Source organism: Phascolarctos cinereus, unplaced genomic scaffold (assembly GCF_003287225.1).
Source record: "Phascolarctos cinereus isolate Bilbo 61053 unplaced genomic scaffold, phaCin_HiC Scaffold_4;HRSCAF=312, whole genome shotgun sequence".
NCBI classification, from domain to species: Eukaryota; Metazoa; Chordata; class Mammalia; order Diprotodontia; family Phascolarctidae; genus Phascolarctos; species Phascolarctos cinereus.
The window spans coordinates 667,965,100-667,982,562 of record NW_027555847.1 but is presented as its reverse complement, the minus strand read 5'-3'; the positions used below and the strand labels follow the sequence as shown (position 1 = coordinate 667,982,562).

General features: G+C 41.2%; 2 protein-coding genes across 2 annotated transcripts in view; one reads left to right on the top strand and one right to left on the bottom strand.

The window, feature by feature from the left end:
• MAU2 (MAU2 sister chromatid cohesion factor) overlaps positions 1-13,899 on the bottom strand; it is an 82,192-nt gene extending 68,293 nt beyond the window's left edge. The window contains exon 1 of the mRNA XM_020969318.2: positions 13,593-13,899. Coding sequence (XP_020824977.1) covers positions 13,593-13,844 — 252 coding nt within the window. The 5' untranslated portion in view covers positions 13,845-13,899. The remainder of the gene's footprint in view (positions 1-13,592) is intronic.
• Positions 13,900-14,219: 320 nt separating this feature from the next.
• The window catches only part of SUGP1 (SURP and G-patch domain containing 1), a 46,715-nt gene continuing 43,471 nt past the window's right edge, over positions 14,220-17,463 (top strand). Inside the window, exon 1 of the mRNA XM_020969317.2 lies at positions 14,220-14,328. Within this exon, the coding sequence (XP_020824976.1) occupies positions 14,307-14,328 (22 nt within the window). The 5' untranslated portion in view covers positions 14,220-14,306. The remainder of the gene's footprint in view (positions 14,329-17,463) is intronic.

The following is a 17,463-nucleotide window of genomic DNA, read 5'->3' as shown; positions in this document are numbered from 1 at the left end:
CATTTTTCCTCAGTCCCTTATTTTAACTCTGTGTGAATCTTTATGTTTCAAATATGTAAATAAAATGCCATTCACCGGATTCTGCTTTTTAATCCAGTTTGCTTTTCTCTTTCATTTTATGGGTGAATTTATCCCACTCACAGTTATGATTGTTGACTGTATATTTCTCTCCAACCTATTCTCTTATATTTTCCCTTTTCTTTGTTTTCTGCTCCCTCTTTATAAAGAAAAAGGTGGTGACTGAGGAGTATGCTCAGCACCAGTAATCTAGGTTTGATACAGTCTACTTCTGTTCCTTTGTCTCTCTTCTCTTTCCCTCACCCAGAGCCCATTTGCAGGTTCTTTTCCTTTCTTTTTTTCTTTTTCCTTTTAAACCCCTCTTCACAATAAATCCTTCAGGTCCCTTCACTCAGCCAGCTCTAAATCCACTATATTCACCTAATATGACCTAGCTATAATTCTTCATATTGCCTAAAAAGAAAACATAAAAGACTGTTAAATTCCAAGTATATTATGACCATGGCATTCCCTTAATCTGTCTAGTAAGGTTATTTTAAAAAGAATGAGGTTAACTTGGTGTGAACTTTTCTCAAGGACACCATGCAAGATCTTAATGAACACCATTTCCCTAATTAAATACTTACAAACATCCTTGACCAGGGTTACATAATAAGTGTCAAGTGTCTGAGGCTGCATTTGAACACAGGTCCTCCTGACTCCAAGGCTAGAGCTCTATCCACTGCGCCACCTAACTGCCCCTAAACATTCCTTTAATTTAACTTTATTGCCAGGTATGGTGTCACACACCTGTAATCACTACTACCAGAAGAGGCTGACAGTGGTGCACTGCATAAACTTGACAGTTCTGAGATGAGCTGGCTGGGTAAACTCACTAAGTCTGGCAACAATATGGTGAATGCCTGGGAATGATCAATAGTGGACTCAGGCCTGCTAGCAGCCATTGTACTTCTAGCCTAGGTAAGGTAGGGACACCCAATCTTTATTGCCTTTTAAATTAAAATGAAAAACAAAGAAAAAACCCCAAACCTACCTCCTTAAGAAAAATAATATTCTGTAGAATTTTCTCAGGAATTCAGGCCAAACTCATTGATCTACAGTTTGAAAATTCTATTATCTATTATCTATTATCTATTTTGTTGTTGGAAACTAGGACATTTGCCTTTCTCTAGGCCTGGAGAACCTCAACCTCTACGGTTTTTCAATGATAACCGACAATTTCTGGTAATTATATCCACCTTTATTCACGTGGAAATGGATCTGCATCTATTTACATCAAGCACATCCTTGTGAGAAAGGAACAGGCAGACTTTTGCTTTTCCTACAGCAGATCACATCTTTATGGTTACACAAATGAGAGATAAACAGAACATAAAATCCCACTGTATCTATTATTTATCAAATTTTTTAAAAAAGCTTTTGACTCAGGTTAGCAAAACAAAGTATTTGCCATACATAATATATATATATTTTTTGTGGGGGAGGGGCTCGAGGCAGTTGGGGTTAAGTGACTTGCCCAGAGTCATACACTAGTAAGTCTGAGGCCAGATTTGAACTCAGGTCCTCCTGACTCCAGGACCAGTGTCTCCACTGTGCCACCCAGCTGCCCCTCCCACACATAATACTAATTACATAAAATACTATGACACATTGCCATATGAGGATCAATTAAAGGAACTGGAGATGTTTAGCAAAGAGAGAAACTCAGGAAGGGACATGATAGATAGCTACTTTCAAGTACAAAAGAACAGTTAAGTGGATGAGAGATTACATTTATTTTGCTTGGTCCTAGAAGACAGAACCAAGAGTTCTGTCCATGTTATAAGAGTCACAACCACGTATAAGTTGCAGAAGCAAACTTCAGCTTGAAGTAAGGAAAACAATTAGAGTTATTCAAAGGCAGAATTGGTTGCCTCATAAGGGAATAAGTGCTTCTATGTTGGAAGACTTCAAGCAAAAGCTTGATGGCCACTTATTTGTTATATTTTAGAGGAAGACTTTGTTCAGGAATGGTTCGAATTAGATGACTTCTGAGGTCCTTTCTAATTCTTTGATTCCATGAAGAGAATGGCCTAGCCATTTATATCAGAAAAACAAAGTGAATAAATCCAATCCAATCCAATCCAATAAACATTTATTAAGTGCCTACTATGTGCTAGGCAATGAATTACACCTGTATGGAGAGCCCACTAAGCCAGTTTCTCAAAATACGTATTATAGACAAGTGTTAGTATAGTATAGTACAGTATAGTACAGTATAGCACTAGGTCCAGAACTGAGTATGAAGGCAAGATCAGGTTGGATTGCATTTGAGAAAATTTTAACAATCCCAAGCTGCTTTCTGCTGCAAAAGCTTTATATTTTAATACTGATATTCTCCCAATAATTCTATTTAATTGAAGATCATGGACTACTTTGACCTCAGAATAAAATGACAAAATGACAAATGACAAAAATGACAAAAAAAGACAAAAAAAACCCAACAAAAAAAAACCTGAAAGAGACCCAGTAGGCATAATTAGTGGCTACATTTTGTAGGTAATGACTAGAAAATAAGAGCATTGTAAAAGGTAAAAGATGTTATATTAAGGACATGAGTGAGCAGAAAAAGAGAAAGGCTCTTCATGTAGAAAGAATGGATAGCACAAATAGTACACTGATATTTCCAAGATATTAGAAGACCTTTAGCAGAAGAGCTAGATCCACTATGAAGGATTTATGGTAGGGCATGGAGAAGAAAGTATGACAGTACTTATGCCAATGAAATCATGGCCCCATCAAAGTAAATTATAGCAATATTTCATTTATCATTCCTTGTTGGATAAAGAGGTGTATCATATAAATGAAACTTCCAGAGATTTGAAGCTTATTCCTTTCAAAAATGAGACTAAAAAAATCTTTTAAAAATACATTTCATAATTCTCTGCCTTCTCATACATATATCAAATATGACAACTTTTTTCATGACTTAAAGTCTTTATGAATAACAAAGACTAAACTCTGCTATAATAATTTAGTAATACTATCAAGATCTATTGAAGCATAGTATTATCTGCTCCTATACTTAAATGGTACCAGTTAGGGTTTCTGAAGATCTGTTCTGTAGTTTTTCTATCCCTGCTTTCATTGTCTGCTGTCATTTCTTACTGGTGTTAGTGCATGAACCCCTAGTACTACCTGTCTCATCTCCTTATCCTCATACCTTAATTTCCTGCTTTTGTATGCTGTCAGCTGGGAAATCAGATAATAATAGTAGTCATGTATACTTCTAGAATACTTATGACAAAATGCTTTATGCACTTTATTTCATTTGTTACAACTACCTTGTGAGTTGAGCTAGGCAGGTGTTATCTGTATAATTTTTCACTTATAGATATGGGAACTCAGGGAGATTAAAGGTCACACAACTTCAGGTGGCAGAACTAGGTAACTAATCTTCTGATTAATATATAACATACATGAATATATTTTACATACACACATATATAATGTAATTACCTAAATCCTGAGTTAATAAGGCTTAATAATACCTGGCACTTATATAATGCTTGTGCTGTACATATTTTACCTCATTTGATCCTCCAACAATCAAGTCTTGTAGTTTAATAAGTATTATTTTCCCATTTGACAAATGAGAAAATTGAGGCTCACCAGAGGTTAAATGACTTGCCCATAGCTATTGTCTGTGATGGAATCAGAAACTCTCCTAACTAAGCCTTATGCCTTTTCCACTACACCATGCCAATTAAGGACTTATGTCCTCACTCAGATAGTAAGTAGCTCTCCAATGAATAACATGAATGAATTGCATGTTCTTTTGACACACTGCCCACATACTTAGGCAACTGTTTTCGGGGGCTATTTTATGAATCTGTAGTTATGCTCCAGCTAGTTACATTTACTGGCGAAAGTAAACTCTGAATAAGGTATATCAAAACAAACGAAGCTTGAGACTGTAAAAGGTGAGAAAACAGTGCATCTCATGAATAACGTATTTAACTACACCATTAAGAGACTTTATTAAGAATCCTTAGGCTTAGAAACCATGTAGAAATATGTAGATTCTTATTATCAGCAAGAAGTATGTAGATTCTTAATATTACCAAGATAAATAATTTAGATTTATAAGATGTTTCGTTTCCTATTGAAATAGAGCTAGAAGAATCTATGAAAGAAAAATAAAGAACATAATGCAAGTTGAAGAAAGGGATGCCAGAAAGGTTTAGGCACAGATTGTTAAATGCAAATGAAACTGAATTTTTAAAACTCGGGGAAAAGGAACAGGTTGCTGGGATAGATAACATAATCCAGAGAGAGTAACGTTCAAATAATCAGTCAATAAGTACTTATTAAGCACTCAGTATTTTGCCAGACACTATGCTAGGTACTAGAAATACAAAGAAAAAAATGAAGCAATCTTAGATCTTAAAGAGCACATGTTCTATTTGAAAAGGATAGTAACAAATCCTTATTTCTCACCTGGCTGCACTACTTTGAGACTTCTCTGATTGACTTCACCGTCATGCCCTTATGTTGGGTCCCTTTCCCCATCTCGTTCACTTTCTTTTTGTGTTTTGTCTTCTCCATTACACAGTAAGCTCCTTTTGGGCAGGGGCTGTCTTTTTTTTTTTTTGGTATTTCTACTCCCAGTGCGTGGGGTAGCTAGCTGGCACAGTGGAGAGTGCTGGGCCTGGAATCAGAAGGTACTGAGTTCAAATCTGGCCTGACACACTTCTGTGTGACCCTGGGCAAATCGCTTGATCCTGCTTGCCTCAGTCTCCTCATCTGTAAAATGAGTTGGCAAAGGAAATGACAAACTACTCCAGTATCTTTGCCAAGAAAATCCCAAAAAGGGGTCATGAAGAGTTGGACACCAGTGAAAAGATGACTAACAAACAATTCCTAGCACCTAGCACAGTGCCTGGCACACAGAAACATAATAAATGTTTACTGATATTTATAAGGCAATGGTCATACATATGCATGTATTACATATCTATATCTATAGACAAATAGATATACCACAATGGGCCAGTATAGCTAAGAAAGGCTAATCAGAAAATTGGACACCAGATTATTATTATTATTATTATTTTTTGAGACAAAGTAACTCATGAAGACCATTTACAACAATATGAAAGGCATACCCATATCCACCTCTATGCAGATGACCATCATATACATATATGTATGTATATATCTATATCTATACATACATATATCTGAAAGCACATAAAATATAAAGTATATATAAAAATATGAACATGTTTCCTAAGCTTCATTACCACCTACTGCTCATTGGACATTTAAAAATGGTTGTCCTGGAGACATTTCAAAGTCAACATATCCAAAATAAAATTAATTATCCTTTCCTTTCAAACCTTCCTCTCTTCTAAACCTCTCTGTTTTTGTCAAAAAACTACCATCTTGAACTCCTCACTACCCCTTCTAGTCAGTTGCCAGATCTTACTGCTTCAACCCTTGTAACATCTCTCACATCCTAGCTCCTTCTCTCTAGTCATAGAGCTACCACTTCAGGTAATTGATGCATTCCGCACCTTATTATTTCTTGCCTACACTACTGCAACAGCATTTTAAATGGTTTCCTTGCCTCAAGTCTCTCCACTCTAGTTCATCCTACAAACAGCTACCAAAGTAATTTTCCTTAAGCCTAGATTTAATCACAAGACTCTCCTACTAAATCAACTTCAGTGGCTTCCTATTGCCTCTAAAGTAAAATACAAATTCCTAAGTTTAGCTTTTTTTTTTTTTAAAGTGAGGGCAACTGGGGTTAAGTGACTTGCCCAGAGTCACACACAGCTAGTGAGTGTAATATATCTGAGGCTGGATTTGAACTCAGGTCCTCCTGACTCCAGGGCTGGTGCTCTATCTACTGCATCACCTAGCTGTTCCCTATGATTAGCTTTTAAAACATTACATAACATAGCTCCAACCTATCTTTCAAAAATCTTCTTAGCTTTCAAGCCATAGCTTAGACATCACCTCTTCTATGAAACCTTCCTTTAACTTCCTGGCTGAAAGTGTTTTCTCCCTTTTCAAATTTTCCTACACCATTATGTATCCTTCCTCAGGCCTTATCACTTCACCTTGTATTAGAATTATCTATGGTATGGGCCTTAATCCTTTAAGTAAACTGTAAATCCTTGCTGGTAGGGACAGTGTTATCTTCAGTATTGGGAAGTGGACAAGTACTTACAAACATGCTATCTTCATCAAAAACCTTTCTTCATTCTCCCACCTTCTAAAGCCCTCCTCTCTAAAAATTTACCTTGTATATATTTATGTATATTGTTTCACTGATAGAATGTGAGCTTCTTGAGGGCACAGGAACTATTTCATTTTTGTCTTTTTGTCCTCAGCACAATATCTAACATATAATAAATCTTCACTGACTGTCAGAAAATGAGTTATGAATTTCTGGACAATGGCTTAAAACACAGAAATGATAGGCTCCTGGCCAGGAATGTTATGGACCTAACAAAGGCTGGTAAGAATGATTTGGATACATACAGGGAATTCACCAAGCAACTGAGATTTTTTTTTTTGAAGTCATGTAGAGAAGATGGAGGCAAGAGTATGTATCAGAGGTTAAAAACAAAAGTCTAGTATAGAAGAATATTGTTAGGACCACTAATGATCAGAATAAAATGAAGCCGACATGGAAATCTAAAGATAACAAAATGGTTTTTTTTCTTTAGCTATACTGGAGAAAAGAAGTTCAAAGAAGGTAGAGGACTGCTGACTGGACTGGAGGAATTAATGATAATTTTTGTTTTTGCTTTCTCTATCAAGAAGAATGATCTTTATACTGGAAAGGACAAAACAAAAACCACATTAAGGAGCTGTTATTCAACACTGAGTGGGGAGCCAATACAAGAGTTCCTAGATGCCCATGCTATGTTATCTGACCCAGGCATACTACATCTTAGGTCCTGGAAGATCCAGTTGGTATGATGGCTAAGCCACTGCCAGTGACCCTTAAAATATCATGGAGAACAAGAAAAGTACAATATGATGGGAGGAAGGCAAATGCCTCAAATTTCAGTAAAGGGTGAGAGTAGAAATTACAGAATGGTATGTTTGACTTGGGATTCTCAGGAAAATTTTAGAATGTTTTTATTAATGAAATGGTTAGTGTACACCTAGAAAAAGAAGCACTGATTATAAAGAATCAGCATATCCACATTAAAACAGGTCTTTTGATGGAGTTACTAGATTGGTAGACCGTGGAATATCACAGGTATAATTTACCTATATTTTAGCAAAGTATTTGACACAGTTTCTCAGAGTATCCCTGTGGAAAAGTCGGAGACAGAAGACAGGCTAAGCAACAATATAATTACATGGAGTCAGAACTGGTTAAATGGGGGCAGCTAGGTGGTGCAGTGGATAGAGCACCGGCCCTGAAGTCAGGAGGATGTGAGTTCAAATCTGGCCTCAGACCAAACACTTGACACTTACTAGCTGTGCGACCCTGGGCAAGTCACTTAACCCCAATTGCTTTAAAAAAAAAAAAGTTTGCCGCAGGACTGGTTAAATGGCTGGACCCACAGAGTCGATAATTTGATGTTACTTTTAAGGTGATTTCCAGTAGGATTTATATATTTTTGGCCCTATGTAGTTTAACATTTTAATCAATGATCTGGGTAAAGGCATAGACAGTATACTTATCAGATTTAAAAACAACACAAAGACGAGAAGGATGGCTAATAAAGTAGAAGACAGTACTCAAAGAGACCTTGACAGGCTAGAATACTGGGTCATCATATAACTTGAAATTTTTCATAGGGATAAATGTAAAGTTTTGCACTGAAGTTTAAAAAAATCAACTTTTGGATGAATGAGGTACAGATGAACAGTTGTTGGAAAGACATCTGGAAGTGTTAGCAGACTGTAAACTCTATGAGTCAATAGTGTGATATCACGCTTTGATCTTAAGCTGAATCCAGAGAGGTGCAGTGTCCAAGAACAGTGACATGACTCTCTGTACTTTGTACCTTGTCAGACTGCCTCTGAAGCGTTTTGTTCAATTTTGAGTGCTATAGTTTAGCAAGAACATTGATGAGTTGGACTAAATACAGAAGATGGCAAAAGGAATGGCGAGAGATCTTTAGTTCTTGTTGTATAAGCTCCACTTGAAGGAACTATAAAGTATTCATTAAAGAGAAGACACGAAAGCTCTCTTTAAGCATTTAAATGGCTGTCATGTGGAAGAAGAATTAGATTTGTTTTGCTTGTCCCCAGAAAACAGAACTAATAAAAAGGTAAGCCGGAGCCTCACAAAAGGAAAAATCTCCTAACAAAGTCGTTGTTGCTCATCCTTCTCTCTTCCACAGCCATTGAAGTCCAGTGGCAAGACAAAAATCAGGATGACTAGAGCTAGCCCAGGATGCAGTGGATGACCGTGGCTATCTGTCCAAGCTCTAGGCACTCCACAGCACCTGCTTAGGCCACTTCTATGGCTGCTGAAACAAAGTGCCCTCATCCGCTCATCCCACCAAGGGAATACCGCCTCACACGCTTGGGGTAGACACCCCTCTAATTCGACTGAGTTGTTCGAGGCCTGTCAATTATCCTCAACCTGGATTAACTCACCTACTGAGATGGTTCTACCGAGGTGTAGCTGCTGCATATGCTACAGCTTCTTGGAGTCACAGGTGAGAGTTGGGTGAAGGCAGAAACCAAAGGTGGATGAGCAGCTCTCAAAAGGCTTAGTTGGTTAAAATGCCTATCTAGTAAAGAGGAGACCCTGGGTTTAAATCCCAGCTGTGCCTGTGGAGCTGCAAGTCTCTTTTTGGGATGTATGGGGTGTCCAGGGAGGACTAACACCTCTAAAGTTGTTAAAAAGCAGAATGGGTAGTATGTTCTCTGTCACGAGAAATCTTTAAACACAGGCTAGATGACTGCTTGTTGTATATGTTTTTGAGGAGATTGTTGTCTAGATACAGGTTGGACTTGTTGGTCTCTGAGGTCCTCTCTAACTCAGTGTCTCTAATTTTGTAAATTAAGCTGACATGATCATACTGTTTTCCTAATATTGAACTATTCTTTTATTCCTGATAATGAATTCCCCAGTCAAATGAGACATTCTTTCAAACATACTTCTATGCTTTGTTACACACACATACACACACATTCAGGCTGAATCAGCAATAATAGATTACATTTAAATCATCAAGTAACTTGTGAATAATAAAGCACACACCTCAAATTCATGAAATATTTACCCCAAAACACCATATGATGCTAAGAATTTAGATAATACTGCCAACTAACTGTCAAAATAACAAATAATGAAACCAGGCAAAAAAAGCCATGAGGTATAAGTCTCCTCTTATAAAATGTATTTGCTTAGAAAGCTGGGAAAAACCCCAACAATTAGGTAGATACAGGTGTCAGCTAAGTTTCAAATCTAGAATTAGATTAGGTAGAATTGATTAAAAGCATTATATCACACTTACATGATACACCAGTATCACAGTTTCAACTTCAAGAAAGTGACCAAGGAAGGAGGAAAGCACCCAGGACTGTTTTGACAAGAACCCTCCAATATGTAACAAATTTCTCCCCCTCCCCATAAAGATTTTTTAAAAGTTCTGAAAGTCAACTGAACAATTACAGTAACTATTGAAATTCCTTCATCATAACTTAAACCTGGCCAATATGATTAAACAGATGGAAAATATCAATATAAAAAAAACGACAGAGGAAAATTATAAAAAAACAAAATGACTTATGGGGACTTCTTGAGACATCTGAGCAGGAAAAGCAAAAGACAGTGAAAATAATAATCAGAGATACTAAAAATAGAATTGACTTAGGTGCAGAAGCATCATCAAAAAAACTCATTGTGGTGCAGTGGATAGAATACTAAACCTAGAATAAGAAAGTGATAGCCCCTCTGTACCCTGCTCTGGTCAGATCATATCTGGCCTGGAATATTGTGTATACCTTTGCGTGCCACAGTCTAAGAAGGATGTTGATAAGCCGGAGACAGTCCAAAGAAGGGCAATAATGAGTCTTGACAGGCCTTGAGTCCACATCATATGAAGACCGATTGGGGGCAGCTAGGTGGCGCAGTAGACAGAGCACCAGCTCTGGAGCCAGGAGGATCCGAGTTCAAATCCCACCTCAGACACTTAATACTTACTAGGTGTGTGACCCTGGACAAGTCACTTAACCCCAACTGTCTTGCCCTGCCCCTCCCCTCCCCCCCAAAAAGACTGGCTGAAAGAAGGCGATAAGATGAAGGTAGGACATGATAGCTACTCTCAAGCATTTGAATGGCTTATAATTTACCCTGCTCATTAACTGGGTTTGGTTACTGCCTCTGATACTTACTGATATTAGGCAAATACATTTCAGCTCTGTAAATCTTGGTTTTCTCATCACTGGCACCATTTACCTCAACTCAACATTTATTAAGCACCTACTATGTGGATACAACACCTGCTCTTGAGCAGCTTATTCACTGGGGATTTACTAACAAAGTTCATCCAAAATTCAAGGAAATACAGAATCTAATTAAAGCAAGTGTTCTGGAATCTGATCTATTTTCTGAAGTGTAGTAGAAAACATTTTTAAAGACTGGTTTATTCTTTACCATATAAACACATATATGCTCTTCTCATGTGTACTGCAGCAAGATTATTAAATTTAAAATTGATTCCTTTTTCTCATCTTAGCAAATATATTAGGTTAGGCTATATTTACTACTCTCTCCATTAACTTACTTTGTCTAAGTTTGTATATATTTTGCAATTCTTCATCTATCTATACATTAGTAGAATATAAAGTCCTTGAGGGTAGGGGATATTTCTGCACCCCTAGAACCTACCACAGTGCCTTGGACCCTTTTTAAAACACCTGCTAAACTACTGAATTCAATGTGCAAGGAATTGTGCTAGGCACTGTCAATACAAAAAAAAATGGTCCCTGACCTCCAGGATCTTATATTCTACTTGGGGGAGTGGGGAGGATACACGGAATACATATACATGAGGGTAATCAGTGGAGGGAGACTGGTTCTCACAGATTTCTTAGGATAATAGAAGGAAAGTTGTTTTGAACTCGGGGGCCATATAGTCCAAAATAACTTGCCCCAAGGTCACGCAGATACTTTCAAAACATAAAATACTTGGTGTCAGTTATTATTTTTTTAACACTTTTTTTTTGTCAATTATTATTATTAAAGCACTTCACTAATATAAACTGTGATTAAGTTACATTTGAACTGGACATAGTTTGTGGCAAAGTACTACCAATCACCAACTAGAAACATTCATTCCTTGTAGTTAACACTTAAGATTATAGATTAGAGCTAGAAAAGGCCTCAGAAGTCATTTAATCCAGCCCCCTCTTTTTACAGATGAGGAAACTGAGGCCCAGTGAGGTTAAGTGATTTGCTCCAAACCGCATAGGTAGTAAACCTGAGGCAAGGTTTGAACCTAGGTTCTCTCATTCCTGGGCCAGTGCTCTTTCCAGTGTACCAAGCTGCCTAATGACCATCAATATCATAAGAATAAAGTTTCCAAGAAATGTTTGGCCTTCTCTTGAAAGAGGATCTATTTATGGCGCAACTAGGTGGCGCAGCAGATACAGCACTGGCCCGGAAGTCAGGAGGACCCGAGTTCAAATCTGGCCTCAGACCAAACACTTGACACTTACTAGCTGTGTGACCCTGGGCAAGTGACTTAACCCCAATTGCCTAAAAATAATAAAATAGAAAGAAAGAGGATCTATTTATTACCACCACCTGCAGCAGTGAAGTATAGCAGAAATAGAAGAAACCAGGTTATAATCTCAGCTAAATCACTCAAATGAATAGGCTATTTTGGACTCTTTGACCCTCAGTTTATAAATCTGTAAAATGAGACAATTAACTGTACTATCTTCCTCACAGAGTTGTGGTGAGGAAAAGTCCTTTGTAAATTATATAGGGCTATGTAAATGCAAGTTAATATTATTACCTAAAACCAAACAAAATCTTTTGTACACAAAATGGTACACAAAAATCTTCCTTTGTTTAACCAATATTAAACTAGTATCCTTATTTTGCATACAGTACCAAGTCAGGATTTAGTACAGTAGCAAGTAAGATCTAAGTAACCACTCTGGGGGTAAACTGTCTACTCTGATGTAGTACAGTGTTACTGTTATTAGAAACAACTTTACAACTCTGATAATACTAAACACAGGGCAATGACAAGTACCAGCTACTTTTCAAAACTAGACTGTGACAAAGCAAGAAGGAAAGGGAAATACTCTTAAGTTAAAAAGTGAAATCAACACTCGGAACTAGGATGGCCATTTGAAAAGTTATTGCCTCCCTCCCAAGCCTTCCTTCTCCCCAGCCAGTCCAGGCTATCCTGTAACCCCCATCACTCCAAACTTAGCCTCTGCCCCTCCCCTGTCACCTCATCTCTGAGCCCTCCTGCCCCACTTTCTCTCGCTCCTATCCTCATTTCTGGTCTGTCCTTTCTGACCCATTCTGTCACCTTAGCTATGGCTCCCTTTTCCCCATCACCTCAGCCTGTGGGTCCTCTTTTCTATCACCTTAGCCTGGGGGTGTCCCCTCCTGTCACCTCAGCCTGGGCTTTCCCTCTCCTGTTACCTCAACCTGGCTCCCTTCCTCCTATCTCTGCAGTCCCGGGTCCTCCCTTTTCTGTCACCTTAGCCCAGGTTCTCTCCTCCTGTTACTTCAGCTTAGGCTTCCCCCTGTCCTATCACCTCACCTTAGTCTACTCTCTTCCCCTCACCTCAATTTTGGCGTCTTCCCTTTCTGTTACCTCAGCCTGAGGGTCCCCCCTTTCAGTCACCTGAGGCTGGAGGTTCCCCCCTCCTGTCATCTCAGCCCAGGTTTCCCTCCTCCCATCACCTCAGCCTGGGGGTTCCCATCCTGTCACCTCAGCTCAAGGTTCCTTCCCTTTCTGTCACCTCAGTCCAATCTCCCCTCCTTCTATCACTTCAGCTTGGGGGGAGGGGTTCCTCCCGTTCTGTCACCTCAGCTGGAGCTCTGTGCCTCCTGTCACCTTTGTCCAAGGGTCCCCCCTTTCTGTCATCTCAGCCCAGGTCCCCCCTCTTGTCACCTCAGCCAGAGCTCTCTGCCTCTTCTCACCTTAGTCTGAGGGTTACTCCCGTCACCTTAGTCCGAGGGTCCCCCCTTTCTGTCACCTCAACCCAGGGGTCCCCCTCCTGTCACCTCAGCCCTAAAGGTCCTTCCCTTTCTGTCACTTCTCTCCTCACCTCAGCCAAGGCTCTCTGCCTCTCGTCACCTCAGTCCAAAAGTCCCCCTTTTCTATCCTCCTATCACTTCAATCCGAGGTGATCTTCCTCCCCTCACCTCGGCCTGGGGGTCCTCCTCTTGTCACTTCAGCCATGAACTGCCTCCTACCTGTCACCCCATCCCAGGCCTTTTCTCCGGCCCACCCCCTCTCCCCCTAGGCTTGGCCTAGCTGTGAGGCCCTTTGCTTCGGGGCCTCGGCGGCGGCGGCGGCAGCACGGCTGCAGCCCCTGTTCGCCCGCCGCGCCGCGATCCCAGGGCCTTTCCTCACCGCCTTCTCGAGGTGGCTGCGGGCCAGTTCGCTGTTCTTGGTGTGGTGGTAGAGCACCGAGCCCAGCTGCAGGTGCGTGCGGGCCTCGATGCGCTGCGGAGGCTTAAAGGGAAACACGGCCTGCAGGCAGTGGACACACAGTCGGATCTTGGGCGGACTCGACGTGCGGAAGTGCTCGGCAAAGCCCAGCAGCGCCAGGTACCATGACTCTGAGGCCTCGGCCTGGGCCGCTTGGGCCGCTTGAGCCGCCATCTTGGGCCTCACAACAACAACCGGCCGCCCAACTACGTTGGGGGAGGGGGCGCCGGACGGAAGCCGCGGCGGCTCTCGTGATAACTTGATGAGGCGCTCGTGAGCATCCCTCCCTAATTCCTTCGGGCGCGCGGCTCCTCTTGGGAGTTGTAGGCTGCCACGGGATGAGAGCGAGGTCAATAAGGGGTGGCTTTCAGACCAACCACAAAGTTTTCCGTCCCTCAGAGGACGAGTCAGAAACAGTCCTAAGGTCAGAGTGAGGCCACCTCTTTAAGGACTCTTTTATAGTGACGTCCGGGTGGGATCCTAGAGGCACGGACTACACGTCCCAGCAGGCTGTGCGCAGTTTAACATCACTCTCACCTCTCGCCTCTCCCCGTTCTCAGCCTCTCCACGCACACACAGACATCCCCACCCGCCCCTAGGTGGGGCGCGGTGCACTGTGGGATTGAGGACCTCAAGATGGACAGTCGGGATGTTGCAGGTAACAGCCTCCTTCTTCGTTCCCCTCCTCGAGGCTCCGCTCCCCTCTAGAGGCGCAGCGCAGGCCGGCCCAGGCCGCGGAGCCTCCGGCCTTGCCGCCGCGTCGCTGGAGCTCGGAGCTTGGAGTCCTCCCTCGGGAGCACTCCACCCCTAGCCCCGGGTTTTCTCGGCTGTCGGCGGGGGCGGGTCGAAGCCGGGCGGGGGCGGCCCTGGGGCGGCTGCGCCTCCCCTGCGGTGGCCGCTCTTAGCCCCGCACCCTCCCCGGCCTCGTGTCCGCCGCCTCGGGCCCTGGCGGGGCAGCCTCTGCGCCTGGAGTTTGTCAGGAAATCCTGCCCCGCTAACCTGACTAGCGGCAGGCCTTGCCGCGGCCCCGGCGAGCCCAGCTGGAAGCGGCCACCGGGGTCAGCCTTCTCGGGTCCTGTTGTAAACAGTGCTCGCTCCTCTTCTCCTTTTTACCCTCTCTCTCCCTAACTCATCCCGTGTTTACCTGTCTCTCTACCTGTGGTGTTCTCCCTCTCCCCAGAAGAGTGTAATCTCCTAGAAGGCCGGAGCGCCTGGCACAACGGTGCTGTTTAAATCATTTGTTGGGTTTTGTCGAATTCGATCTTGCCCTGCCCAGAGAGGAGGAAATGACTTGTCTAAAGTCATACAGCAATAAAAGCAAGGTGGTCTTCTGCCACCGTGATGTAGTGGGAAGAGCACTGGAATTTGGAATCAGAAAGCTTGTGTTTCTTCCAGTATTGGCTCTCATACTTCCTCTCTTGTGACCAAAGGCATTCCAGTGCTATCGCTAGTTTTTAGCTTCAATTTCTTAATCTGTAAAATGGGTATATGTACTTCCTGTCAAGGTTGTTGTGAGGCAAGTTCTTTGACACTTTCTAGTTGTGTGATTATGGGCTAATCACTCAACTTTCCCAATATCTATAGTAAATGTTATAAAACAGTTGTTGAGAGGCTCAAACAAGATAACGTATGATGAGTATTTTGTAAACTTTCGAATGCCACATAAATGTCAGCTGTAGTTATGATAAAAGTTATAAACTTTGTAGCACTATGTAAATGTGAGCTGCTAATACTATTTCTGTGCCAAAGCAGGAAAGGAGATCCTCTGTCCTCTTAACACAGTTCCGGGGGGGAGGGAGGTAGGTCAACTCAAACTACTTGGAGATAATTATTTTCCAAACTGATGCTCTTCTACACAGTACTTCAGTATGCATAATTCACTAATAGTACAGATTGTATCACATCTACCTTTTCTCAAACTCTGTAATTGTTTATATGCTCCCATATATTTCGAATAGGAAAATCTATTCAGTGTGTTGTAGGTCTTTTTCGAGGTCTTTATAAATGTGTTTTATTTTGGTGATCAGTGCCTAAAGTTTACATTTTTATAGTGTTGAATGTTTACAGAGTTTTTAAACTTACAACAACCAACTTGGATAGGAAATGTTAATATCCCCCACTATATAGAGAAAATTGAAGCTTGAAAGATTTGTGACTTGCCCATGGTCAGTAACTGAGTTAAAGTATTGGAGTCATGAATCATCTTGGCTTGCAGGCAATGGGTGCAATGGAAAGAGTATCAGATTTGGATTCAGGAGATGTGGGTTTTTTAAAACAAGTTCTGCTGCTTATTTGTGACCTTGGGCAAGTCACTTAACCTCAAGACTCATTTGTAAAAATGAGAGGGGTTTTGGCCTAAATAACCTCTAAGTTCCTTTCTGGCTCTAAAAATTCTTTGTTCTCAGTTGACTTTTAAATCTGCTCTCCACTCCTCTCCATTCCCCCCAAAATTTATTTCCTCAGTTCTTGTCCTTAGAAGGGTAGGCAATATGGGCCTGCTAAAAGTCTGAGTCTGTCAGTTGGGTCATCAGCACAGAATTTATTTATTTATTTAGCTTTTAAACTACTTGGAATGTCCTATAATGAGTCTGGAAAGGCAGGCTGAAGCTTGATTGTTAAAGACTTCAAATATCCAACAGAGGCATTTGTATTTATTCTGTAAGGAAGATGTGAGCTTGTTGTTTTTCAGTCACCTGACTCTTCATGACTCCATTTGGGTATTTTCTTGGCAGAGATACTGGAGTGGTTTGCCATTTCCTTCTCCAGCTCATTTTACAAATTGAGGAAACTGAGGCAAAGATTTAAGTGACTTGCCCAGGGCCACCCAGCTAGTAAGTATCTGAAGCCATATTTGAACTTAGGAAAATGGGTCTTCCTGACTCCAGGCCAGGCACTCTGTCTACTGTGCCACCTTGCTGCCCCAAGAAGGGAGCTATTGGAGCTTTTTGAACAGGGGACATGGCTTTTAGTGATATCACTTTAGCAGCTTTGTAGAGGAAGGATTGGAGGCTGTCTTGTTAGACGGGGAGCTCCTCTTCGCTGGTAACTTAAGTAAAAACAGTGACGGTGTGGTGAGTAAAATGCAATAAAGGCAAACTGATGTGCATTTTCTCTAACGAAGATAACAGTTTATTAACTGTGCTGCTGTAAATAAACTGTGGCAGACTGGGCCCCTCAGTCAGGTCAGATACATTCATGAGAAGGAAACAACCATTTTTATTGTTGCTGTAGTTGGGCAGCTGTATCCAGTGTCGCTGGGGCAAGTGGGTTGGCCTTCAGGTGTGGTTGATCACAACCCCTCACTGACAAAGAAATGTTAATTACTTTTTGGGACTCAGCTGCTTCTTATAATCTTGACTAGAAAATCAGAACCACTGAAATCATTTTGTTAGCTGTCCTCTTGGGGAAGATCAAACCACCACTAATTTCTCAGGGAACTTCAAGGACTGAAGAATTGTCTTTAGGAAGGGGGGTCCAGCTAAAGCTGGGCAGTTGTTTATAAACAACAAACAAGTACTACTAGTTAGCAAGCAAATGTCCCAGGGCTTAGGAGTAATCACGTTATTCCCTTTCAACCACAGCCTCTAAGCCAGTTCTAAATGGGAGAGATCTCACAGTTGAGTTTAGGCAGATGCTAACCATTATAAAAAAATCAATATTACATAAAACCAATTACACTGTAGAATCAATGCAATAGAGATCAGAGGAAATATTAATTTCTTACCTTATGCATAGATGAGGTATTATGGTATCATGGAAAGAGAGCTATATTTGGAGTCAGGAGACCTGAGTT